This window comes from Elaeis guineensis, chromosome 10 (assembly GCF_000442705.2).
Source record: "Elaeis guineensis isolate ETL-2024a chromosome 10, EG11, whole genome shotgun sequence".
NCBI lineage: Eukaryota > Viridiplantae > Streptophyta > Magnoliopsida > Arecales > Arecaceae > Elaeis > Elaeis guineensis.
In genome coordinates, this window is record NC_026002.2 from 31,885,673 (window position 1) to 31,913,412 (window position 27,740).

The 27,740-nt window shown below is 37.3% G+C and overlaps 1 protein-coding gene across 2 annotated transcripts; it reads left to right on the plus strand.

Moving 5' to 3' along the window:
- On the plus strand, positions 1 to 27,680 carry LOC105052690 (protein RRC1). Of its 2 annotated transcripts, XR_012134892.1 has the most exons (19): positions 1 to 123; positions 354 to 433; positions 537 to 672; positions 814 to 859; positions 10,206 to 10,260; positions 12,323 to 12,472; positions 14,716 to 14,835; positions 14,934 to 15,099; positions 19,160 to 19,272; positions 19,490 to 19,561; positions 22,916 to 23,137; positions 24,196 to 24,254; positions 24,439 to 24,517; positions 24,678 to 24,815; positions 25,129 to 25,353; positions 25,438 to 26,237; positions 26,350 to 26,528; positions 26,847 to 27,331; positions 27,441 to 27,680. XR_012134892.1 is itself a non-coding variant. In XM_010933597.4 (18 exons), exons 2-18 carry the CDS (start codon positions 368 to 370, stop codon positions 27,107 to 27,109), a joined length of 2,940 nt encoding a protein of 979 aa, XP_010931899.1. In that variant the 5' UTR covers positions 1 to 123; positions 354 to 367; the 3' UTR covers positions 27,110 to 27,680. The 2 variants fall into 2 exon arrangements, 1 of the variants encoding a protein (XP_010931899.1); XM_010933597.4 differs by having other exon boundaries at positions 26,796 to 27,680.
- The last annotated feature ends 60 nt before the right edge of the window (positions 27,681 to 27,740 follow it).

Below are 27,740 nucleotides of genomic sequence, written 5' to 3' on the forward strand. Positions count from 1 at the left end.
TCTATACCTACAAAGTGCATGCTAAACGCGCCCTTCGTTCTCTCCTCGCCCGTCGCGCGCGCTCTAGAAGCTCGAGAAACCCTAGATCCCTTCGCAGCGATCGAAACCCAGATCGATCCTAAGGTGCGCTCCTCTAATCATCTGAGCTTATAGGGTTTACTTAGCCGACTCGATTACGCTAGTTTTTGTTGTAGATAATGCCCCTTTTTGTTTCCTGTTATTGATCGTCCCGACGTCACGCGATATAGCCAGAAACCATAGAATTGTCGGGGGGTTTTTACTAGGATGTCTTTTCCTTTGTTTGTGGAGCTCTAAAGATCCAACCTTGCTCATCTTGCTTCTTGGGTTTCTAGAATCTGATGAGAAGATGGGATCGTCTCAGAAGAAGATCCCTTTCCACAGACACAGGGAAGCAGAGGAGGCCAGGAAGAAGGTAAGAAAAGCTCGGTCTCCTTTGTTTTCTTGATTTTGGACTCCGGTCCGAGCTATTTGATTAATTCTTTATTTTAAAATATTTCGAATGGTGGAATTTCAAGAGGGAGGAGGATGAAGCTGCTCGTGTCTATGCTGAGTTTCTGGAGTCTTTTAATGCCGACAGCACTCCTGGGTCAAAGGCTTTTGTTAGAGGAGGAGTTATCGATCCAAATGAGAAGCTGAAGGCCGATTCAGAAGGTTAGTATTATGCAGTGATGATACACTCGCTTACTTGAGCTCTACCTTTTAGTTTCTCGCAATGGATGCATGAATGTTCTTTTTTATTACATGAGCGCATTAATAAGAAGATGGGCCTTTTTATTCATTCGGCAATGACAGGTGGAAAGTCCAAAGATGGGGCATCTGTTCCAAAGAAGGGAAGTAGGTAAATAAATGTATTTTGATTCTTAAGAGAGGAATCTTGGTGGTAGCCATATTCCGTGCTTAGAATAGAGAGCAGTGCCATTTGATTTGATCAGACTACAATGCAATATTAACTGCTTGTCACTTTTGAAGTAGGAAGATAATACTATGAATAAAGTTTTTCTTGTATCAGTTTCAGTGCCTTAAAAATATACATCTCTATTCATGCATATAATCTGTCGTTCAGAGATCAATGCATTTTACTATGTAAAACCACCTTATCCTTATTGCAGAAACTTGCTAACTTAGCAAAACCCTTGCTTTTCTGCTGCATGATCTTACAATATGCATGGATAAAATATGTCTATATACTTGGTAATTTGCAGTTTAGCTTTACTGCCAGTTCCTTGCTGGTCAAATTTGCTGTTGCAAGGGACTTGGTTATTGTTTCCATAATGAGTTCTGTAAATGGGGAGCTGGTTGTAAAATTTTTTGCATATCTCGTAGAGTCATGAAGAAAATTCCATATAGAAGAAACAAAGCTTGTTGATTTCAGGTCAAAGTATGCATTCATATGTCCACACAAAGATAACATGGGTGTTGGTGGAGATGTTTATAGGAAGGGAATGAAACGAGAGTTCACAAATTTTTTAATAGTGTGCTTACTTCATCTCACAATTAGTTCAAAATGGTAAATTTTTAAATTTGGGATTGCACTCACTTCTTATTCAGATATACCAGTCTGATTATAATTTGTTTGCTCCATTGTGCAAATCTGTATCTTTAGATGCAACCTTTTCTTTTCCACTTCAATTTTACTCTACGAGCAATTTGCCAATGTAACTTATTCTCACATATCCAAGTCTTTGATTTTCTCAAGTTTCTTTCAGTGATATTTACTTACACTTTGATGTCATGTTTCTCATATCTTTTTTTAGATGCACATCTAAGGCATCTTTATGTTTATGTGAGCATAGAATAGTGAATAGGCAAATCTTGGTCGGGCAAAGGATGCCCTTCTCTCTAAAACCCTAAATTCTTCAATGCTATTATTTGTTGCTATTCATTACCTTGCAAAGTTGTTTTATTTCCTGCTTTCATAGCCAAGCTGATTGGAGATGATATGTGCCTGGGAGCAGGAATAATTTAGCTTCTGCATCTGCTGCATGATACTACTTTTCCTCAAATTGATATATCATGCACTCTATTTCCATATATATATATATATATATATATATATATATATATATATATATATATATATATATGTATGTATATTTATATGGGTTCACAATGAGCTACTTGAACAAATTGAGCTTGACTATGTGAAGGCACTTCTAAGTTCTTAGATGATCATGCGACATGTCTCTGATGTGGCAAGCCTTTTCCTTTCTTTTTACTTTCAAAAGCTGTTGGAAACTCACAGCTTTTAACATGTGAGACCAATGATTATGTAGTAAATCAACTCTTTCTCCTTTGAATTTAAATATGGATCAAGTGTTGATCATGTTTATGGTTTACAAATATGGATCGCCATGAATTTAGTCTGATAATGAGCACGTCAATGTGGGAAGGATTAGAGGAATGAGGGGGAAAAGATGATGATGGCATATGATGGATGGATGCGGACCAGAGCTGCAGAATTTTTGGGTGGAAGGTGACACAATGAGCCAACAAGCGGGTGATAGGAAGAAAACTAAAGTTTTTTTTTTAAATACTCTATAAAAAAATAGAATTATGAGAATAAAATTGTGTAACTCATGTTAGATAAAGTGAGCATACTATAGAAATCATCAGTTCCTTGTTGGATTTGGTATCTTTTTATCAAAACCAGACATAGAGATGTACGACACATGAAAATATGGCTGAACACTTTGCTCTGAATTGTCCTGGTGACTTCTGCTAAGTGCACTATCATTTAGTTCTTTTTTTCCTACGTTGGAGTGGCAGGGAACTCAGGTTTGAGTGTTGGACACTTTAAGCAAGATTTCATTAATTTTAATGTAAATTTGTCATGGTCAGTTATCAATTTTAACTATCATAAAACATCTTAAGCAAGCTGAAATGAACCTAATGAATAACTTGAACAACTTGTGGTCTTATGGTTATTCTATTATTTTGTGTGTTAGGTAGTGTATTGCCTCCCTCCCCCCACCCCCTTCCCCCCTTTTCTATCTCTCTCTGCATCTCTCCTCTCCCATCCCTTGACACTTTATGTTTGGTTGGAGTCATGAGGGGATGGATGGATGGGATTGGAAGGATGGATGGCCTCCATTCACTGTTTGGTTCAAAAAATTATAGAGAGAATGGATGAAAAAGGTGGATTGTCTATTTATCTTGGTCCACCATTTTGCATCCTCTCAAATTGAGAAGATGAAGAAAGGATGTATGGAGCATTGAAAGGATGGACTTTAATATTGACAAAATTACCTCATTAATTTTTTTGATAAAAATATAATACTTCTTTATTTTTTCATTAATATTATTTATATATATTTTTATATATACTATTAATTATATACTATTAAATTTTATTAGTTATTGTTTTAATTTTAATATATAATTTTCATAATTATACTTAAATAATTAGATTATCTTCTATTTCTCTATTTATATTTATTATTGTTTAATTAACTATTTGTATAATAATAATTAACTGTTTAAATTAAATTATAGATTAGTTAGTTATTTATATAATTAATTTATTAATAATTAATTTATGAAATCTGTATTAAATTAAATATTTATATAATTTTTAATATAATTATAGATTATAAAGATTATAAGTTTATAGATTGTTTACTTCTTTAATATAAATAAGTATTATGAATTGATAATAATAATATTTTTTATCAAAGGGTAGTTTTGTAAAATATTATAAAAATATCATCCATCCTTCTTATTCTTCCTATACCAAATAGATGAGGGAATTATTTCCATCTATCCTTCCATGTTTCACCAAACATATGAGAGGATGGATAGAAAATCCATCCATCCTTTTCTCCATCCATCCTTCGTCCTCCATCCATTCCTCCTTCAATCCATTCTTCGTACCAAACAAAAGGTTAAGTTTCTGCCTTTTGGGAAAGCATCAAAACAATGAGTTATACATGCATGCACGAATGCATGTTGTGTCGATGTGCCTAGAATGTTGGAGGCTGCCATATCTAGCACTTTTGGGCATTGAGACACTTGGCACATGTCCATGTAACATTGGGCAAAGGGTGGTGTGTACCTTGTGGCTTGTCAAGTGTCTTTAATTTCTAAAAGGCCTTCAGTATTTTCATCTTCACACACACACATATTGATAGCTACCATGACTTGAATTGTTGAGTTAGTCTATAACTAAGGAGCTTAAAAACATGTATAGCAATATATAGAGGAAGTCCTTTCCTTTCTCACTTAAGTGATCATTTATTCTATCCTTGAGGAGAATCTGCCTTTAATGTTGTTTTCTTGGGAAGTTGAACTAGGTTAGAGTTAAGGGTTAAAGTTCCCATTTGTGCCATCTAGTGTCTGCAATACATACTACACTTAACAAGTTATTGCCTGATGCATGGGTGTGTACCATTGCACCGTACATGCCAATTCATGTTGATGCATGTTGCTTTGAAATGCCTCATTACTGGGTTTAGACAGGCTTTGTCATGTCCCATGTGTAGGTAGGGTCTTAAAGTGCTTACAAGAAAGGAAAACAAACCAATGTGGAAGAGTTCAAAAATAATCTAGAATAGAAACAGAACCTTCCAAAATTCATCATATGTTGTATCGAGTGTTAAAAAATAAGGTAAGTTGGATATGAGCTTCCTAGTACTATCAATTTGTCAGGTTCCCATGATATATATGACACTTACAGATGTTGCTGATGAGCCAACATGGTTATATATCACCCTGTAGGTTTTTATCAAGAAATTTAAGCCTAGTTGTGTTGATAATGTATAAATAGTTGCATAAGGGTAGTTACGTGATAAATTAATTGAAACTATAGAATCCTTATGTAAAACCACAATCAATGATGATATCTATAATGATTGCTGATCCTATGTTTCTAGTTTTTTAAAAAGCTATGTTTATTTGTTTGAACAAGTATGAGTGTATGATGTATTTAATGTTAGTCTATATTTTGAAGAAATTGGATAATATATATATATATATGTATATATATATGTATATGCATATATATGTATATGTATGTATGTATATATATTAGGCCTTTTCATGCAACCCCTTCTAGCAGCATATATTCCCTAAGAGCAAGAGGGGATTCGAAAAGAGTAAAAAAGGGGCGTAGCGATCAGCTAACTGGGTACCTTCACAGATGGACAGACTCTTTTGTAAAATGGACCTAGGGAGGGCAGGCGGAGTCCCTTGCTCTGGTCGGGCATAGGTTCGCTGGAAAGTGCACCCAAGAATCAACATCTGAAGGCGAAGCGGGTGTGAAAAGAAAGCATTTCTTGCTAAATCACTAAGATAGCCTTTCGGAGCTCTTCTATCAACATAGCCTTTCGGTTAAGCTCGGTTACAATTTTGAATCCGCTATTACATGTTTGTTCTAGTTTTTGTTGTTTTTGATGTTGAAACAATCTTTCTTTATCCATGGGCAATAAGAAGCAGACCTTATGAATCGAACCTAATTTTTCTTTTTGGCGAGTGTTAAGCACCAAAGAAAAAAAAGCACAGGTGGGTAGGTAGAGAATACCTAGGGGCGCAAGACAACTCTCTTTAAGGAACTCAGCAAAATAGCCTCGTAACTTTGGGAAAATAGATATGTACAATGAACCGATAGATGAGATTTTTCTGTCCCTAAAAAAGAAAGAAAAAGATGACCCCTTCTTCCTGAGCATTTCCGATAAGATAAATTTTTATTCTTTTTTTTTATACTTTGGTAGAAAGGGGAGTAATTCTACCAACCTTCCGGATTCTCAATGAAGTTCGTTATCTGGAATGTCCGTGGAATAGATTGTCCCGAAATCTCTATCCTTCGGTCACTTTTCGTTAGTTAGGTTCAACTAATTATGGAACAGTATGTTGCGCGGACGCACGTATACGCACACACACGTGCGAGTCCCGTAGAGAATCTTTCGGTCGGATATATATGTATATATATATATATGTATGTATATATGTATATATATATGTATATGTATATATGTATATGTGTGTGTGTATGTATTTATCTATCTATCTATCTATATATATACATATACATATATCTATCTATCTATATATATGTATCTATAGATAGATACATATAAATACATATACATATACATATACATACATACATATATATATATATATATGTATATATGTATATGTATTTATATGTATTTATCTATCTATCTATCTATCTATATACATATATATATATAGCATGTCAAAACTTGAGTTTTCTCATTGGCATTCTGTGCGATTTTCAGCAAAATACACAGAGTGCCAAGCCCCAACTGGAACAAATGATATGTTACTTCTTGATGGAGCTTTACTTAAACTAAATATTTCAGCCATGGTTCTCAGAACCATCTTGAACCGGACCGACGGAGAACCGAGATGGTTCCGATGAAGAAAACGGCACACGCCGGTGCTGGGGAAGAAAGATAGGAAAACAGAGGCAGAGAGAGAGGAGGAGAGGGAGAGGCCGTCGGAAGCTGGCGGTGGCCCTTTGCGGCCGTCGGAAGGTGGTGAAAGCTGTCGCGGCTCAGTTCGCTTAATGGGGCTGCCGCAACGAGCGATAAAGTTCAAGAGAGGGGGGAGACCATCGGAGATGGGAGGACTGGATGGTGGAGAGGCCATTGAAGGTCTCTGGGTGGTCATCGTGGCCATCGGACGAAGGAAGCGACGCGGGCGGAGTCGCAGAAGCGGCCAGCATGGGCTTTTTTTTTAAAGGGGAAGAAGAACAGTGAAGCCGACACTTCATTTGCCGGCTTCACTTTTTAGGATTTTTAAAAAAAAAATAAAAAATAATGAAGTCGTTAATCGATTTGCCGATTTCATTATTTCAGTTTTTTTTTAAAAAAAGATCTGAAACAGTGAAGTCGGCAAACCTATTACCGGCTTCACTGTTATCGGGCTTTTCTAAAAAAGCCTGTGAAACAGGGACGATCTGACGATCGTCCTTGTTTCACACCGCGGAGCCGCAAACGGTGTTTACGCCGCTCGATGGCCACAGCGGCCAACTAGAGGCCCTCCGATGGACCCTCCTCTCTCTCTCTTCCTTTCTCTTACTCTTCCTCTCTTTTTCTCTCTTTCTCTCTTTTTCTCTTCCTCGAAACGTCCCTTCTTGCCTTTGTCGGTTCGCCCCGGTTCGATTCGGTACGGAACCGTAGCAAATCGTGCCGCCGGTCGATCAGAACGGCCATCGATACCGGAGCTAAGAACCTTGATTTCAGCTTTACTTAAACTAAATATTTCATAAGTCAGCTCTTAACTGTAAGCATTGTACTAATTGCCCAAGTATGTGCATGTTTTCTTTCATGCAGTTCATGCGTGTCCAAGTCCAAGATAGTGACTTGAAACCATCTTTATGAGGAGTATTTTGATGTGCAATGTTCTCTGTTTCTTTAAATACTAATTTGCTAACAATATTTGATAAAAGAAGGCTTTTTATTTGTTGTTAATATAGTTTAAGGGAAAGGGAGGGAGACTCGCTCGCACTATAGTTATGTTTGCTTCAAATACTTGGGGACGCACCATCAAGACTTGAACCTAGAACCTTTGGTTGAGAAATAGAGAGGTGACCACTCGGTAAAGCCCCATTCGTTCATAGGAGAAAGTTGTTGTTGATGATGATAATTCGCTAATTGAATGCCTCTTTTGGGTTTTACTTGATGAATGTTATGCAATGGAAGTTCAAGGTGGGAATGAAATGCGCAGCAGATTGTATATTGTTAAATGTAGCAAGACAAGAAAATCATGTACCTACATAATGTATGGTATGATTAGTGATACTCAAAGCTGCTAATTTCATTGAGGTTAAGAAAATGATGATGACAGGTTAGTTTTGTTTCAATTCTTTTTGCATGTTTGGAGATTTAGGCTATAACGTTAAAACCTGTCAGCATGGGCCCTCTTACAGCAATCATAAGAATAAAATCCACTGGAAATCTTTGAGATAGATGCACTATCATGTTAATAAAGGAGCCACTTAGTATCAGGTTGGAGAATCAGGAGCGCCCTTTGACTTTCATTAAGTGCAATGGGGCAAGTGCCTCCAAATCGGGGGTTCATGTGGGCATCCTTAATTATTAAACCTTGGTCGAGAACTTATGTTGTAATTATAAAGCTTTTTAAAATCAATTTGATTTAAATGTCAAGTTTTCTTGAAGAAAACTTATGCTATGATTTATTTTATTGAGAAAGGTGCATCATCCATTTATATGTAGTGTTTTTGGTAGTTAAGATGTGCTTTTCTACTTTCTTTTGTGTAAGCTTACTTCCTAGAGCAGAGGCAACTTATGCTTTTCATGTGCAGTTACTAGTATGTATTTGGTTAAAACAAGATCAGAACTATTTATGAAACACCAATCTACCCAATTCTTTCTAAAGTCAAGTGTAGCTCGACATCGCTTTAATCTTCCCCTTCTTGTATGTGTTATGATTGGCTGTTTTTGTTTCAAGACATTCAAATGCAATATTTGGAAATCAAGTGTAAACTAATACTACCAAGTACTAATAACAATTATAAGGGCTATTGTGACAGTGATGTGGTTTAAACGGGGAAGTCTCTTGCTTAGAGTGCTAAGAAATAACTTATTTATGCTGATTATTGTTCATTATCCTCACTTGTGACACACGTGTTGCCTATTTTGCTAATAGCATTTGATTGTTCATTTTGCTTCCTTTATTATATTAAATTAGACTAAGGATGGCAATGGGTTGGGTCTGGTGCATTCTAGAAAAACCATCAACCCAAACCCCTCTTGTTTATGCAAATGGGTCGAAACTCAAACCTAACCCTGACATACTTATTAAATAGGTAACACAACCCAACACATGTAAATTGTTTAACAAGCAAGCCAAGCCAGGTTAGATTGACATGGTTGAAAAGAAATTATAGAAGAGGGAGAAAGGAGAGACAATTCCAATTCAACCAAGAAACATATTAAACCATTACTGTTCCAATACTAATCTAAGAATTAATCAATCTAAATATTCTTGTGATAAAGAAGTTGAAAACTAGTGAATTAAAATTTTCTAACAACTAGTCAATCATCTATCTCCAACCAAAAAAATACAAACCCTTTAACCTCAAAACTACATTAAACCCAGCAATGTCAATGATTCAAGAATAATCAAAAACTCTATTGATTCATTTAGAAATCCTAATGGTCGACTTGGGCTTTCAAACATGAGATGACAATGTTTGCATTGTTGGACTTGACGGTGATGATGTTGTTTTCTGGCACAGGGAGCACCTTGGAGATGTGGCTTAGGTTTATGGCTTCATGCCCATGGAGAGGTTGTGGTCACAACTAAAAAAAATGCTTGAAACCATCAGAGTGAAGCTGGAGCCACATGGCTTGAGCTGGCCTAGAGGGCTGGCCTCAAGGAGGAGCATCGAAGCTGGTGGGTTTAGAGTCCTCATCACTTTTAGCACCTTCTTTAGGGGGCTCTCCTGCTTGGTGGAGTGGTTTGACTTAGACTTGGGTAACTTATTAGGGCATTGAAGTCAGAGGAGGTGGAGGCCAGTGGCTAAAGTGGTTGAGCTCTAGAAAGTTGCAATACAATGGAGGGAAAGAGGTTCATGGGTGGTGGCTAGGGTTTTTTGAGGAGAATGAGAAAGAAATGGAGGTGGAGAGGGCTAAGATATGTGAGAGAGGTTAGATATAAGGAAAATCTCTTTGGGTCTTAAATGCATCAACCTGGGTTAAATGGGTCAGGATTCTAAATCCAAAGTTAACCCATTTAATCAATGGGCTAGTCAAGTCAACCTTTTATGATCCAAACCTGTTTATGTTGCATGGACTTATTTATCTCGTGTTGGCTATGGGTCAGGTTGGCAGGTTTGGTTGTGATTTGCCACCCTTAAGCTATTTCATTATTTATTTATTTATTGTTGGTTTCTAGTTCATGTATCTTATCAATTGCTTTTTTTTCCTGAAATTTCTGCCTTTAATTGATCGAAGTTTCGCATTCATGTATCTTATCAATTGCATTTTTTTTCCTGAAATTTCTGCCTTTAATTGATCAAAGTTTCACTTTGGTTATGACATTGTCCTCCTTCCCATGTCCCCCCCTCTCTCCCTCTTGCACATGCACATGCACATGCAGAGTCTTACACAAACATGCTCACGTACATGTGAATACTCATGCATATACATATATGATTTCCATTCGTTTTCTTGAAACTTTTCTTAACTTTTTTCCAGGTATGTCCCATCTTTCTTGCCACCAGCATCTCAAGGAAGAGATGCTGACAAAAAGGTTTGCATGAGGTGTTATCATCCTTGTTTGTGTTTGCAGTATCAATTCAAGAAACACCACCTTTTTTGTTCTTCGATACTTATAGTTCTACATTGACTTTGTATAGCAATATATACCTTTTAAATATGAAGTGTGTTTCAATGTATATTTTTCTGTTGTTTTGTTTCATTTCATCAAAATCATCCTCATCATCTTAATTTCAGTTGAAGAGTGTTCTGGAGAACTACGCTTGTAAGATTTTTTTTTTTTTTTGGTATTTTGGAGCACAATTTGGTCAGCTATGGTTGACTTGGTATATGTTCAAGGTTCAGATAATTATATCAGCATCTTTACTATAGATTTAAGATATATGTTTATATATTGCCTGGTAAAGGGAAAGGATGGGCCATATCAGATCGTGCCGTGATCTGATTTGATGATCATACGCTTTACTCTTTGTTAATTTGTCAGCCATGGTTTGCAATTTGCATAGCATCATGAGGGCTTCGAGCAAGGATCATCTGGATTGAAATGCCTGTGTAGTGATGGGCATGGGTAGGTTGCTTGTTGCATGCTTTAAGGATTTAACCATATCTGGAAATTAGTGGAAGGACTTTTGGGCAGGTTTGGCTGGTCTGTTAGTTGTCTGAGTTGGCAGAAATTGCTTCACTGTTTGAAATTTGAAAAACGTTTTCCTGCCTTTTTTGGGTCTCTTTTCTTCTGGACATAACACAGGAAACTACATCAGTATTTAGCATCTGCTAGTAGATAAAATATGTTAATTGGTCCTTCATCAAATGCTGTATAAATGTCTGTTTATTTTGATATCCTTTTTGGGCTTTATTTACTATTCTAAAAATTCTGTTCAAATGGAGAAGTAAATTGACATATTTTATTCTGAGATATTGAGCTTCTTTGCAAACTTATGTAAGTTTGGAGGTATCTTTCCTGTCAAGTTTGTGAAGAATCTAACACATGTTATTGCTTCACACTTTCCCCTGTAAATATTGTTTTTAAGAAATCATATAGTTATTACAAAAATTCTTTCTTACTTTCAAGGAGACTTTTGCTTCTTAAACATGTAATTGTGAAAGTGTAAGGATCAGACTCTTATTATTATCTTAAGCCTTTCCTATTTGTGACTTGTTTAAATATTCAACCTAAATCAATAGCGGCAATGGTAAAACTTATACTTTGTTCCAGACGGTTCATACAACATATGAGCTGTATAATTTTCTATTTGTCTAACAATAACAAAAGAAATTATCAACCTCAAAATATATAATAAATGGGGCAACAAAGTGTTTGATATGCTGGATAGTTGGTGATAACAATTAATTAGCTTTTTAGCTCTTCTAGACATGTATTTCTTATCCTATTTCACATTATCTAATATTAATATATTAACCATCACTTTCAAACTATACATTTAGTTCTTTAATTTGCTGACTGATTCATATGCAGCCGAATGATGCACACGCACATGCATATGCACACAGCCACTTGGCTGGATTTTAAGTCAGATTCAGTCAGTGAAATCGGAAAAGGGGACCTGACACTGATGATTTGAACCTTTGAATGTGATCAACTGTCTCTAAGCTGTTTATAGACTAAATATCATGTGATTTGGAGACGCCTGATCTATGCATCAAGTGGTCAAAAATAGATAATTTAAATAACCTGATCCAACGTTTGTTTTAGAGCCCTTGATGCAGAGGCTGGAGGTCTCCAAGTCACATTATTTTTTGGTCAGTAAGCAGTTTAGAGGTTGCAGATCGTATTGGAATGGTGTGGACATTCGTGTTTGACCCATCTTATTATTTCACTTGATTGAATCTGACTTGAAATCTGATCAACCGGATCCTAGTCCACACACATGCACTCTCTCTCTCTCTCTCTCTGTGCGTGTGTGCGTGCGCGCGCGCGCGCATGCATGCATGCATGCGTGTAATATATGTATGTATGCATATATGTTTGTTAACAAAAGTGTGCTTATAATCTTCCTTGTTTTATTTGGAAGTTTACAAAATGCTTTCGGGGCCTTGCACGCTATGATATTTGAAGCAATTAATTTTACTTGCAGGAGGAGGAGAAGCCAAGGGAGAAGGAGAAAGGAAAACAACGATCTATCGATAAGTTTTTGGAGGAGCTGAAGTATGAACAAGAATTAAGGGAGAAGCGTAATCAAGAACGCGAACAGTGGAGAGAAGGTCGCCACAATGATAATAAAGCTGTAAGTAGTCGTGTATCTCAATATTTTTGTGAAATGCAGAAGCAGGTGCTAAAATTTATAGTATGATTAAGTAGAAATTAATATATTCGAACCAGCAGATGGAAATATCGAGGGATCAATAAAAAGACAAAAAAATAATATACTTTAAAAAGAAATCTGTAAAGAGTAAGGACCCAAATAACAACTCTTGAATAAACCCATGTGAACTTGATGACCATCCGCTGCATCAACTATGGTTATTTTATATGCTCCTTTTTCTTTATGTGCTATTCTGCTTATTGTACTTGCAGATGCAGCATTGTAGACCATGTTGTTACTCTTGCTCCCATCAGGAAAAATGTGACACCTTCCTCTATTCCCCTCGACATATGGGATATTTTAAGAAGTAAACACCTTTCTTTGTAGCAGGGCTGGAGGAAGAATGGGAAAGGTGATTTCGTTATATTTCTTAGTGGGAATGGGACCTATCTCCAGAATATTTCTATTAATGGGATAATTAGTCATATATTTCCGTTAGAAAAAATCTACTAGAAAAATCAAATTTTATTAATTATATTTGGTCATATCTAGTTCTATAAACAATAATAGATATACCTAATATAACTTATGATATAGATATATACTTATAGAGCCATGAATTATACAGTTCATATTAAATTAATATGGCACCTTTCATTGCTATGTTACCTTGCATATTTTGGGCCTATATCATTTATGCTAGCTTTAAGATGTAACATTTTGTTAATCGATACAATTGCAGTAAGACGTTGTGTCTACAAAGTGACCTAGAGGTGACAATGCATTGGGTGTGGTCGCGTTCAAGTCATGTTGACATCCGCTAATAAGCTAAACCAGTAATCATTCTGACCTGCCTAACCCACCAGTGGGTTGTACAAGGACTAACTTGAACCAGCTAGCTAGGTAGTGACAATGACCAGATCCTACACACCTACCTGAATAAATTAAGAGATGCAGAGAGGAGTGGAGAGGGTGAAAAAGAGTAGCATTGATGATGCATTGTTGTGGCTCATTAATGGCTTTTGGTTCAACACCAAGGTTTGAATGGTGGTTGGCACTTGGCAATGGTGGGTAGAGGTGAATGGGTTGAATGATGGTGTTGAAGTGGGATTGTAGTGGGGCTGGCCTTGATGAAGGGAGAGGAGAGGAGAGGAGAGGAAGAAAATCAAGGGAAAACGACCAGCGGTGTGGTGGAAGTATGCTTGAATGATTGTGGTGGGGCTGCTGTAGGGCTTGTTCATGTTGATCCAGCCAATAACCTTCCATTTAGGGGCATGCCGAACTATACTGGCAGCTAACCGATGCAGTTCAAGCATTTGATTTGAAATGCTAGTGAAAATGGAGCGAAGAAGGAAAGAGAGGAAGAGAGAGGAGAGGAGAGGGAAAGGCCGGTGGTGGCCTGCTGAGGCCTTCGGGACTCCGTGGTCCTTTACGAGATGCGAGAAGAGAGAGATATAGAGAGAGGGGAAGAGAGAGAAAAGGAGTGAGAGTAAGGTGGTGGGAAGGTTGCTGGAGGGCTGCTGTGGCTGTTGGATGGTGCAAATGCGCCCCGCGGTCGTCATGGGTTCGAAACAGGGGGGACGTCCTTGTTTCGTCTTTTTTTTAATTTAAAAAATAAACAGTGAAGCCGACGAACTAAAAAACATGACAAAACAGGGGCATTGCTCCTATTTCAAACTTGCAGCAACCGTAGGGTGTATTTGCGCCGTCTGACGACCCTCCAATGACCTCCCCGCTGCCTTCTCCTCATTCCTTGTCCTCTTCCTTCCCTCTTTCTATCTCTCCTCTCATTTCCTCTCGTGAAGGACTACAGAGCCTAGGGGGCCTCCACGGCTCTCCGGTGGCCACCGTTGGCATCTTCGCTGGCCTCCCTCTCCCACTCTTCCCCCTCTTTCTCTCTCTTTTTCTTCCCGATTCATTCCTCGTTTCTGTGTCGGGTTAGGCCCAGTACGGTTCGGTATGGGGGCGTATTGATTTGTACCATCGGCTGGCCGACACGGGATCTGATTCTGAGTTGGCAATCCTTGATTGGGGTGGCAACCTTACTATTTTAAAATCTTAACAACTGATACTTTTCTTTGAGACATTTTTGGTCTTGTAAAATTAATATTACGGTTATGTGTCCAAAACTGTGAGCATCTTTTTTTTTGAAAAAAATTACTAATGCTTCTTTCTAGATTTTACGAAGTTCTGATATGCTTGTATTGGAAAATTTCTTTCTGCAGCCACCTAGCCGTTTTGATGAGCTACCAGATGATTCTGATCCAAGTGGAAAGTTTCCAGGTTCATTTGATGAGGGGGATCCTCAAACCACAAACTTGTATGTTGGGAACCTCTCACCAAAGGTCTGATTATGCTCTTATTTTTTTTTTCTTTTACAAGATTTTGTTTTTTATCAGTTTAAGGGAGTGACCAATAGTTGCACCATTATGAATCATGTTAGGTGGATGAAAATTTTCTTTTGAGAACATTTGGGAGGTTTGGACCCATTGCTAGTGTGAAGATAATGTGGCCTCGAACCGAAGAGGAACGGCGGAGGCAAAGAAATTGTGGCTTTGTTGCTTTCATGAACAGAGCTGATGCACAAGATGCCAAGGATGAAATGCAAGGTTTGCTGACTGTTCGACCTATTGACATTAATGCTGCACTAAGCGGTATATACTGCCATTAATTGGCATTTTGTGGGGTTATGACTTAAATAATGAGAGAGTTTCTTTCTAACTCATTTCAAAGGGCTTCTGGTGCGTGCAGGGATTGGTTGTGATGTAGGATCCACAAAGCCAATGGCATTACAAATCATTGTGCACTAGCAACTAGTGAAAAGTTTTTGCTTAAGATGATATAATTATTTTGTACATCCTACATACATAGCATTTTACAATCATCTTGCGGCATAGTCAAATATCCATTTTGTACTCTCTGTTTTGCAGAAAGTTTGTAAGAATCTCGAGAAAACTTCTTGTTCTCTTTCATATGAGATGTCACAAGTTTTATTTCACTAAATAGTAATATGAGATTTTAATATTTAGTGATTAACAAATAGAATGAAGAAAAATCTCATGTGATGAGGAAAAGAGAATGGATTTTGTATAATAACCATGAAGTTAGTACCAACATAATGTGCATGCTCATAAAAATTGTTGTTAAATGTTGCCACATGAACACTTGGGCATGATATTACTTAGTTTTTTAAAGTTGGTGTGCCCTTAAGGATTACCATGATCAAACTCGCTCCTGTTAAACTACATCTGTCAAACTCTCTTTCTTTACTACACTTATATTTCCTATGCATTTTTCTGCTGTTGAATTGTGCCGGTCTTTATATCCAATAATCTTTTACTTGACACGCGGTCTATACTTCAAGTCCCAACAACATTGCTTGATGATCTTTTATAGTTTCACATCATTAATAGAATGATCTGCATTATGGTTGGACATGATTCTATGCTTAATTTATGCACAAAATATGGAGTACAACTTAACTCGTTATATGATTCTCATGTCCCATTAAAGAGCTAGTAGTTAACTATTAGAGTGATGCTTTTCTAAAAAAAAAATTACAGCAGTCAGTTGATTAAATGACTGTGTGATTGATGGGTAAGTATAAATTGATTGTTGATGTATATAATTTCAAAGATAAAAGCAATGTTATATCAAAGTTCCAACAAAAAGAGAACAGGATGGTGAAACTTAATTGTGTTCTCATGAGGTATGGTCAATTGTTTATGCAGATGATATAATAGTTTCTGAAAGATTAACTATGGATATTATGGTGCTCGAATAAGAATTCAGATCCCAGCAGGACGTCTCATGGGACATGATACCATCTCATGTGTCGGGACAGGACCGTCCCGCTAGCATCCCAATTGGGGACACCTTGGGCCATCTTCTATCCCAAGTCTTGAGATGGGGTAGGACGGTAGTGCATCCCGTTCCATAAAAAAATTGGGATAGTCCCATCCCACAGGATTTAAAACCTTGGAGTAGACATGTTCCAAATGCACTGTTGCAACTGTAAAGCAAAAGCTATTTCTGGGTGTGAATCCAATCAGCCTACTGAACACAAGACAAAGTGTAATTTTCTGATCAAAGTAACAGAATAATTTGTAAATGTGCTCCAAATTTTTGAATATCATGGACTGATATTTGTCCATTTTTATGCCTTACTCTGGAATCACAATCTCATTTTTGGTTATGCTTTTTCAAACAATATACTTATTTCATGTCCTGAATTATCAAAGCAAAAATGTCAAACATAAATATCACTACTTACCCACAATTTGTATGGATCGCATCACCACTGTGGGGTAACATAAATGTGTCTTTATATTTAAGCTCCATGTTTTTAAGTAATAATCTCTAAATAAGGAAACTGAGTTGGTGGATAAAGCCAATAAAAAGGAGGTATGATTCATTGTCTATAGCCACTTGCCGGAAAAAGTCTCCGGATATAACTCCCATTCGGTTTTTAGGTAGAAAGCTAAACTTTTTCAATTCTTAATGTTTCATTGTACTCTTTTTTCTTTTTGATTTTTTTTTTTAAAATTCGATCCTTCAATGTTAGAATTATGCTCATTCTTTATACTTAATTATTTCTCTTTTTTTTTTTTTTTTCAGTCCATTAGCATCTTCTTTGAACAAGATTACATGAAAAGAGCTTAGTAACAATACTAAATAATTTCTCCTGTAACTGTGTTTACATCTCTGGTAGTTTACCTATTCACTCTTCTAGTGTTCCCCTAACCATGCCAAACATCTCTCTTGCACCACTTGAATTTCTAGACGCCGCGTGCATGCTCCTAGAAATGTGCACATCTCTTTTGATTTTCTCCCCTAATGTCTAATCTTTTTGGATTCCTGTCTAGTTTAATATATTTTCATCATGTCTTACTGATACTACTAATTATCATATGCTGCATATGTAGTAATTTCTAGGTATTTAGTTGCTTTATATGTTTTTTCAGAATTAATAACATATCTAATTTGGAAGTCTTTTACCACTTCGCTGGTCTGAGATGGGCCCTAGTGCAACCATAAGGTTGTTCCATTGTAACCTTGGTGTCATAGGTTTGAAATAGGGAAATGGCATCTCCACACATGAAGGTCAGTGTGCATGTGACCCTCTGTAGACCCTCCTGTGATGGGGGTGCCTCGTGCACCAGGACCCCCTTTTAAAGTCTCTTACGTCCTCCGTTTGTAGCATCATATCTCTTTTCACCCTCAAAGTTACTACCTAAACTTCTGGTCCCTCTTTAATTGAATTGTTCTTCAGGTTTTGCTTACATAACATGTTTGCTTGTCAAGCATGGATTGTCATACTGACCTAAATTGGGTGGTTCAGCTTGTAGGAGACTGTACTGAGACAGGCTCGAATGGTTCAGCCTCTCGGGTCAGTTTAACCCTAGTTTATGAACTCTGAACCCCCTTTGTTTAGCTTTGAAAGCCCTCCCAAGGGTTTCACTTGTTTGCCTGTTGGACGGTTTCATGCTTGTCTCGTCCTCGCTGACCGCCGGAATCGCTCTCACGGAAGTTCCGATCTCCTCCCTTCCCTTCCCTCTCCAAGGGTTTGAGGTTAGGGTCTTTCTTCCCCTCCCTCTCTCCATCTCTCTCTCTCCCCCACATCCATGGTGGCCCCCCTCGTGGGATTCTGAAACCTTCCCCTCTCTCTGCCTTCCTCCCTCCCTCGCTCTCTCTCTCTCTCTCTTCCCCCTCTCCCTCCCTCCCCACTCTCTCCACCTCTCTCTTCTTCTCCCTCTCCTTGTTTTTGATATCCTCAGAATGGTACAGATCTGTACTGTACCAATTCGATCGTCGGCCGGTATGACCTCTAGTATCAGTTCGATGAATCTTATTGTCAAGTATTCAACAGATAAGAAATTTGTTTAGAACTAATCAGTTCCTTGTTGCTATGATCTCTCTTGTACCAATTTATTTTGCCTCACTTCAACCCCTTTAGAAAAGGAATCCTTTTCAATCCTTTACCATCTGAGCGGTCTGCAACCTCCCTTTGCACTTGTTGAGAACAAGAGGAACTCAGGCAGAGAAAAGTATAGCAAAAAGGAAGGGAAACATTTATCTTAACCTTTTAGATCGTGTCTGTTGAATGCGTACGTCGTTATTAGAGTGTCCAACTATTATTGTGTCCCTTTTATTTCTCTTCACCAATGCTTTAGTTGTTTATTCAAAATATATACCTCTCACTATTTTATGCTAACAAACTAGCATTTTATACTTAAATTTGTTTTCCATCATATATTCTTAGTCTTGCAAATTCCCTTGTATCTAAGTATCTAACTGTTATATGAAATCGTCATGACATGTCTTAGTGCTAGGTTAGGCTAATTATATGTGGCTGCAGTAATCTCTTCTTTGTTCAATTCATATGTGCACTAGTTGGCAGTGGTATTTGGCAGAAAATGGATGGTTTAAATGCACAAACCATGTTTTGGCCCTTGGTTTGCATGCTAAGTGACAAGTTTTTTATCGATGTCTCTTAGTGTTCTTTCTCAATGTTTACATATCTGCGAGGAGGAGCTTTTGTTATTAGTGGACTTTAAATGGCATCCTTTATTGGTTGCACTGCATTTTGCTGAAATCATCTAGGCCCCAGGTTGAATATGAGTGTCTATTTTCCAGGTCGAATTGTGTACTAATGATTGTTTATTTCAGGTGTAGTTGTTTATGAATATGAGTTGAAGCTTGGGTGGGGTAAATCTGTGGCTCTTCCAGCACAGGCATTGCCTGCTCCCCCACCTGGTCACATGGCGATCAGAAATAAGGAGGTCTGTTGACTTTCTTCTGTGCTCGTTATATGTACCTTTTCTTTTTTAATTAAAAAAAGAAAAAAAGGAGTGTTTCTATTATTGTAATTGTTTTTGTTAGATTACATGTACTTTTTAGTTTTTACAAGAGATTTGTTCCTTCGTTCTTATTTTTCACTTCACTCAAGCAGCTTAATTATTATTTCATGACACTATTTTTCATTATGGTAAATGGCAGGGTGGTACTGTGATTATATCTGGCCCTGATGGTGCAGCAGTTACTTCTGTTACAAATCAAAACTCTGAGTTGGTATGTTACTTGATTTATTGAGAAAAGCATTAATCAGCCTTTACTTTTCAATGTTGAAATGTAATTACTGCAACCCTAACAGTTACTCTTCTTGATTAATAGCCAATTTTATGAAATGCAACTGTTTTTTTTCACAAAAATATGGAAATAACATACAGAGATCCTGTTTTGTTATTTTTTAAATATTCTTTAGGTAATAATTTGTAGTCTGTGGTAACTAATTTACATAAACCTTTTAATCCAGTTGTCTTTCTAGTGCAGTCGGCATTTAAATTTTAGGTCACCTGCTTAAATATTTGAAATTGTATGTTATGAATTGGCCATGTAGTCTGTGGGCACAGGCTATGCTATTTCAGATTAACATGGAATACCGATTAGTCCCAACATATGGATTTGCAGAAATCAAGATAATAGGGCTTCAGCAGAGTAGGATGACAGAATAAGAAAGAGGTAGAATGGAATCCGTTTGAACCAAGTGAATGTAAAGTTTGCTAGAATTTTCAGCCAGATATATTATGAAAATTGCGGATGTAATTACATCTGGATATTAAAACACGTAAATCTGGCCAAAACGCAATCCTTAATAAGTTGTCAATGAACTGATGATAGAATTGATGGCTGGAAATTAGTCCGTCCAGTCTATGTTAGTGAATAGCTTTATTTGACCAACTCACTAGAGAGCATAAAATTATGAAGTTTGAACCATCTGACTCGACAGTTCTCTTATTAGTCTTGGCCTAGCCCATATAACCTGGGTTCAGCACAAAATCTTCCCTAAAAAAGAAATTAAACCTCCTGTTATTGATAAAGGTCTGATTTTTGGTTTTCATCAATTTACTTTTGCGACATTATCTTATAACCTTGTAACTCTTGTATCCACTGGATTGTCAAAACTTGATTGGAGCGTGATCATGGAGATTTTTTTCAAGCCTGTAGTTGATGGCTGTTTTGCTAAAATTTGCAGAAAATTTTTCTAGATACTTCAATGCTTTTTTATGTATTGGAAGTGAATGGTTAACTTGTTAATTTATGTCCACCTGCTGGGTAAAGGTTGCCTATTATAATATTTATTCATTGCTCCAAATAATCTGAGAAATGTAGTTGTATGATTGCTTGCTTAATTGAGAACTAAAGTCTAGCACCTACTTGATGGTCATGATCAGTTAAAAATGGAGGTGAACAACCATGATTGGTTGCTCAGCTGGCTGGCTGCTTTCATGCTGTTGCTTAGATCCTAAACCATGGTGGACAAGTCTTGGCAAAAGGATGCTACTGCCTCTTTGAGGACTTCTTGTCAATAGCATATACTTAAGACTTTTCACATTCCATGCCTTACAGCTGTTTAGTCCTTTTATTCTTGTGGGATGGAAATGTGAGATGAGTAGCAACAATTTTTTTCCTTGTGCTTCTTCGAGACCATGAAAATATAACACATCAATGTTTGTTTCTGAAATCATTGTAGATTTTTTTTCAAGATAAAAAAAGGGTTATGGTGGTCATGTTAGTTGATTAAGGGCATCTATTATAATCACTCTATGATAATAATTTGGGTTATTTTTGGTTGACTTTCTTTTCCAGTATACTAGAATAAAGGTGAGGTGCATAACTGCACCAATTATAATCAAAGCAAAGCATATAAGCTGCTCGATGAGGTGGTTGAACATATGTGAGCTGCTCAGTGAGGTAGTGGAACATAAAAAGTTACAATCTCCATGAACCAATTTGCTTTAATACCCAGGTAGGTAACAATTTGGTTTCTTCCCCTTGGGAAGCTGTTGACCAGTAGAGAAGACAACGCATTACACGTGCTTACCAACTGGAAGAAAACTTTTGATTGAGTACCACAGGATGTGATTTTAAGATGTATAATTTAGCTTTTCTTGAGATTAATTTTGATTAGTTGCCCTATACCAAAGTTTGGTCTGGCATGATCCATAATACATTAATTGTTGATATTTATGTGTATTGACTGATATCATGATTATTAAGAGAAGTTTGGCTAGATTAGGGTCTACAATCAGCAAAAGTGGAGCAAGTGCTTCGGATGCAAGTTTAGTTGGAAAAGAATTAAAAGAAGGCCAAATTGAAAATGATGAGATACTCCAATGGATCATATTTGTTCTTGTCATAGTGATGAGAGATTAGTGAAAAAATCTCCCCTACTTTGCAGGCCTGTTTTTAAATGTTATAATGCCTGTTTCTTTTAAAGCTTGATTTGTCATTAACTTTCTAACAGGCAAACGAATGTATCATTTTTATGTGATTGATACATGTCTTTGAGACATTTCTGCATATTAGTTAATACAATTTGTGAGGCTGGTAATGCTTAGGGCATATGCAAAAATCATGGACCGAATCTGCAGAGAGGTCTTGCAAATGCTTGACAAAAATTGTGGCCTTTAATAGAAAATGAATGTTGATGACATAAAATAGTTGGCTTATTACTTGATAGCCTATATGTTTTTAGTGGTTAGTGCCACTGAAAACTGAAGTTCAGCGACCAGATATTTTGATTTGTGGGCACCTGTAATTGCTGTATCATAGAAATAAAACAAAGATATGCTTTTCGTCCTATTAACACTCTTAGTGTGTTTTCATTCTTTTATTAATAATGCTAAAATAGTCATCATTCAATAGAAATTTCGGTGCTGTCATCATGCTTAACTGTTTAGTGTTAATGCTTTAAAGATCGTATCTACTAAAGGTGCATAACATTACTCTTGATCATTGGTACATTACTTCCATATATATATGCTAAAATGTAAGTGTCCCTGAGAAAGGGACAAGTTTTAGGTAATCGGGAGAAAATGGTGACTCTTTGCCTTTTTCTCTAATTATAATTATATGGTGGATATCAGGGGATTGTAAAGAAAAAAGAAAAAAATATTGTTTGACCATGTAAGTTTGCCTTCAGCATCGATTTGTTGTCCAATCCATTTCCCATAACTTCTTAATTTGAATATGATGTGACAACTTCTTCATGAGTATGTGAAACTACAATGCTTTTGCTGATAATGGTAGATTTATTCATCTAGGAACATGTAAATTTGCATTGGTCACTTTGCTCTGAATGAATTTTTACATTTAAAATCATCTCCAACTGATTGTTGCTTCCCTTTATTCAGTATACTTATTGTTCTCTATCTTGTAGTGTAGATTGCTTTTAAAGTTATTTACTATTTTGAGTTTATGGGCTGGAACTCAGCTCACCTCATGAAGGCTAATCAAAATTGTGTCAGTGTTGCTAGTTTTATATGTTGTTGAAAACTTTCTATATCGTTCACATAATATCTTCTTGTTCTCACATAAATTAAACATGTTTATGTATTTCCATGGTTTTACTTGTTTTCCTAGGTGCTTACTCCAAATGTTCCAGATATAGTGGTTGTACCTCCTGATGATGATCACTTACGACATGTGATGGACACAATGGCATTGTATGTTCTTGATGGTGGATGTGCTTTTGAGCAAGCTGTAATGGAAAGGGGCCGTGGAAATCCACTTTTTGATTTCTTATTTGATCTTAGATCAAAAGAGCATACATATTATGTCTGGAGGCTTTACTCCTTTGCTCAGGTTATATGCTTTTTGTTCTTCTCACCAATACATTTCTTGTTCTCACTGTTTTGCCTTTAGTTAGAAATATTCATTCATTTTGTTAATTTGCCATTATTCAGGTAATTTAAATACCAACAAAAAAAAGTAGGCATAGAGTAAGCAAAGCCCTCATGGAAGAAGAGGTAGCAGCATATTTGTACTTGGTATAGCTTCCTCAAAAGTCTTCCTTAGTTTGTCTACTAGTGACATAAAATCTATGACTTGTAAAACATGAAGACAATAATTGTATGCCAAGATCTTCTCTACATAATTTACAATTTAGCCATGATCAAATCCCCTAGCGGCCAAACAATATTTGCAGAATTTTTCTCATTGTACAACCCCCTTCATTTCTTGGCAATCTGATATGTCAGGGGTCTAAATGAATGTTTCAGACTCCTGATTCTGTGGACCTCGACAACGATGTCATAATGAACCTTAGTGTCTTATGAATCTCCTTTCTTGGGTTCCTTATTAGACAACCGTCAAAATTTAATGCATCCTGAGAATTTTATTTGATCATTCTTCCACATTAAATCCATAAGATTTTGTGCGTGAAGGACGGCATGATATCAGAAAGCCCCACCCAATTAAACAATACCATGGTCTACAAAATTAGAAGCATGTACATTCAGCTCAATTGTAGATGGAGCCTCAATCAGAAAACCCCACCCAATGTGCTCACGTCGTCCTGTTGATGTTCTCTGGCATTGTCCCATCAAATTTATCCCATAATACAATGGCTGGTTGATGGGATAGAATGCCTTTTACATCCTATATATTGACGTGAAAAGCCTCATATTACATCTTGATTGAGGTTTATTGATGTGAACCATGAGGTGACCCCAGATCCCCAGCATCATACAATGTTTGCAAGCTGAAGATTGCTAAATACATTGAAAGCTTTTGTAAAGGGATTGGTCTCCATTTATGCTGTTATGTTGTTCTAGAGTTTTGTTGCTTTGGACTTTTGAAAATGGAAAGGATATTGCCCATCACCCATCTGAGAAACTCACATGTATTCTGTGGCATTGTAGGGTGATACGCTTCAGCGATGGCGGACAGAGCCCTTCATCATGATTACTGGTAGCGGAAGGTAAGCTAGATTCTTAGGAAATTGTGGTTGTCTACATGACACAGACTTCAGCTAAGATCAAAATTTTGCTCTATTATGATGTGCAATCTGTAGGACATCATGGTTGCTTTCTAGTTCTGTGCTGGTTTTGATATGCTGTTATTTTTTTTTCCTTTTCTAATGCAAACCTCTTGGATTAACCTAGGTGGATTCCACCTTCTCTGCCACCCAGTCGAAGCCCTGAGCACGAAAAAGAGTCTACTTTTGCAGCTGGTAGAAGCAGGGTAAGCTTTCATGTCAGAGTGGATTATAGCAATTGTTCTCCCCCATCCATGAGTTACAAATAATGTAGTTCACAATAAGTCCAGGCTTGCTTTATTTCTCATTAATGTGTGGCAAGAAAAATTTCCCCCTTGATGAAATAATTTGTTGATGTGGTTGTAGCGTGTGGAATTGGAGCGTACATTGACAGATGCTCAGCGAGATGAATTTGAGGACATGTTGCGGGCCTTGACTTTAGAAAGGAGTCAGATAAAAGAAACTATGGGGTTTGCGTTGGATAATGCTGATGCTGCTGGAGAGGTAATGCTAACCTAATTCTTGTTGATGCTAAGGAGTTGTCTTTTTCTGATTGGTCTTTTCGACAAGTTTTTCTGGAGTTTCCTGTGAGATCCAAATTTTAGATCATGTTTGACATTATCCACATTTTGTTTTGAAGACTTCTCACTGCAGCCTTTGCACAAACTAATAAGATCTTTATGTTTTACGAGCAGTAGGCTTAGGTCTACAACAATGCTGATATTATTTGCCTTTTTGCCCCGTCCTGCTTTTTGCTCAGTAGATCTGCAACTTCATTCTTGTACTAATCCTTTGATTTTTACTTGATCTACTGCAGATAGTTGAGGTTCTTACCGAGTCTTTAACACTTAAAGAAACACCTATACCAACCAAGGTTGCAAGACTAATGCTGGTATCTGACATTCTGCATAACAGTAGTGCCCCAGTGAAGAATTCTTCTGCATATCGTACTAAATTTGAAGCAACCTTGCCTGACATAATGGAGAGCTTCAATGATTTGTATCGCAGCATCACTGGACGGATCACTGCCGAAGCACTGAAGGTAACTTGAGATCTCCATTGAGGCATAAGTTTGTCATTTCTGATGATGTTGTCACATGTTGCATTTTCCTTGTGATGGATGCAGGAGAGAGTTCTCAAGGTTCTCCAAGTATGGGCAGACTGGTTTCTCTTTTCAGATGCATATTTGGGAGGGCTGCGGGCAACTTTCCTTCGATCAAGCAATTCAGGTGTCATCTCCTTCCATTTGATATGCGGTGATGCACCGGAAGTTGAAAATAAAACTAGCCATGAAGATGTTACTTATGATGGAGGCAAGCTTAACCAAGATGGTGCATTGTCAATGGGAAGGGAAGCAGCCAGGAAGGAGCTACTGTGCCTTCCTATTGCTGAACTAGAAAGGCGCTGCAGACATAATGGTCTGTCACTGTGTGGTGGAAGAGAGATGATGGTTGCTAGATTGCTTAATCTGGAAGAAGCAGAAAGGGAGAGAGGCTATGAACAAGATGATGATCTAACATATGGACAAAGCCATTCATATAAATATCCTAGGGATGAGGGTGGCTGGAATGCCCATAATGCTGGACGTAGAGAACCTAATCTTAATACAGGATTATTGGGCCCAACTGGATCAAAGCAGTATTATAATGAAGTGATTGGGGGACATGGGAAAGGTTCGGTTTCACTTGAGCATGAAGCAGTTACAAACAAGAAAGTAAAATCTGATCCTGTTTTACTAGTTTCTAAGTGGAGCCGAGAGGATGATGGTAGTGATGATGAAGATAAGAAAAGTCCTCCAGGTTTGGGCTTAAGTTATTCATCTGGGAGTGAAGATGCTGATAATCTTGGAAAGGCTGCTGAGTTGGATGTAACTACTGATGCTGGCATTCATGCTCACCTTGACAATCTTATGAATGAAGAATATAGGTTGGAACATGCTTCCATAAGAAAACTAAAATTACTTGGCTTGTAGTTTTTTTTTTTTGCTAAAATGATAAAGCTTCAGTCCATAATTGATTAACTTTTATTTCCCCTGCAGACAGAAACTAAGGCGTTTAGAGGTCGCTGTAATGGAATACCGTGAATCTCTTGAAGAACAGGGCTGTCGAAGTAAAGATGAAATTGAGAAGAAGGTAGCGATTCATCGAAGACGACTTCGATCTGAATTTGGTTTATCAGATTCTACTGATGATTCAGGGAGCAACAAGCATCCATCTGGTCAGTGAGGAAAAAAAATGCTATTTTTGCCATTATATTCTTATATCCATCAATGTACATGGAATATACTTAAGAAGTTATATTGCAATTTCTAATCATGTCACATCACATTGACTAGTAAAAAGTAAACAAATATTGATAGAAGTAGAATTTAGCACATTTTTAGTTTGAAGTTTGTGCTCCTTGTTTTTTATTTGTGACTGTTTTGTTCTCGAAATTGCTTATTTATGCCAGTTTATGCATTAGATCCTTTTAATGGTGTTGCAGCAACTATGTGCATTGGATTCCTGTTGTTGACTCAAACTGCTGAAATTGCAGAAAGGATATCTATGGAGAGGAAGGAGAGACATGGTGTCAGTGATACTGCAAGGAAGCGCCGTCGCAGCCATAGTCGAAGCCGCAGTCCACAGAGGAAGTCATCAGACAGGGATCGAGATAGGCACCGCGACAGAGACAGGTCACACGAGGAGAGTGGGAGAGCACGGTCACGTGAGAAGAGTGGGAGTAGAGAGAAGGACGATCATCATGACAAGGATAGGACGAGAGAGAGGGACAAGGATCGGAGGAAGAAGGTGAAATAAAGCACTGCAGGGAGTAGGAATGGGCTTCGAGTACAGGATTGCTTCTCATGGGGCTTACAAATGTTTCTGTCAAGAGTCCAGTGAAGGAGTGCCTGAAAATGCTACTTTTTGAAGTCTCGAGTATCTTGATCGGGTTTGGCTCTAGAATTGTGGAGGCTGCCTTCAGTGATTAACATGAAAGGAGCACTTAAGCTAAGTGGACATCGTAAAATCTTATTTTAGGTATGATTTCTGTTTTAAACAAACAAAGTTTTTCTTAGCTGAGAAAGGATTAAGGTTGGTCAGTTCTACGAGATGGTAAGATATTTCTGCTGTTTAAATGTTGGTGCAGATGAAAAGTAACATGTATTACCTAATGCAAAACCGTTGTGGCTGAACGGATGTGCCTTTCACGAAAGTAGAGATCAGAAAGCAGCCACCTCATGAGTTGTAGTGACTTATAGCTGTAATGAAAAATTATGTTCAAAGACCCTTAACTCTAAACATTATTTGTACACACACAAGTCTGAAACAAGATTTACTTCTGGGCAAACTTGCATATAAAGTATCTACTTACTGGATCTTGCTAGAAGCAGGGATTGTACCTCATCAAATTTGTATTCTTTTTTCATTCAGCTGTTGAAATGATATC

Bases quoted from the DNA above. Each gene is read 5' to 3' on its own strand.
- LOC105052690 (XM_010933597.4), top strand. From the start codon at position 368: ATGGGATCGTCTCAGAAGAAGATCCCTTTCCACAGACACAGGGAAGCA. The intron at 23,138-24,195 runs GTTATATGCTTT...GTGGCATTGTAG, and splicing joins GGCTTTACTCCTTTGCTCAG to GGTGATACGCTTCAGCGATG. The intron at 25,354-25,437 runs GTAACTTGAGAT...TGATGGATGCAG, and splicing joins TCACTGCCGAAGCACTGAAG to GAGAGAGTTCTCAAGGTTCT.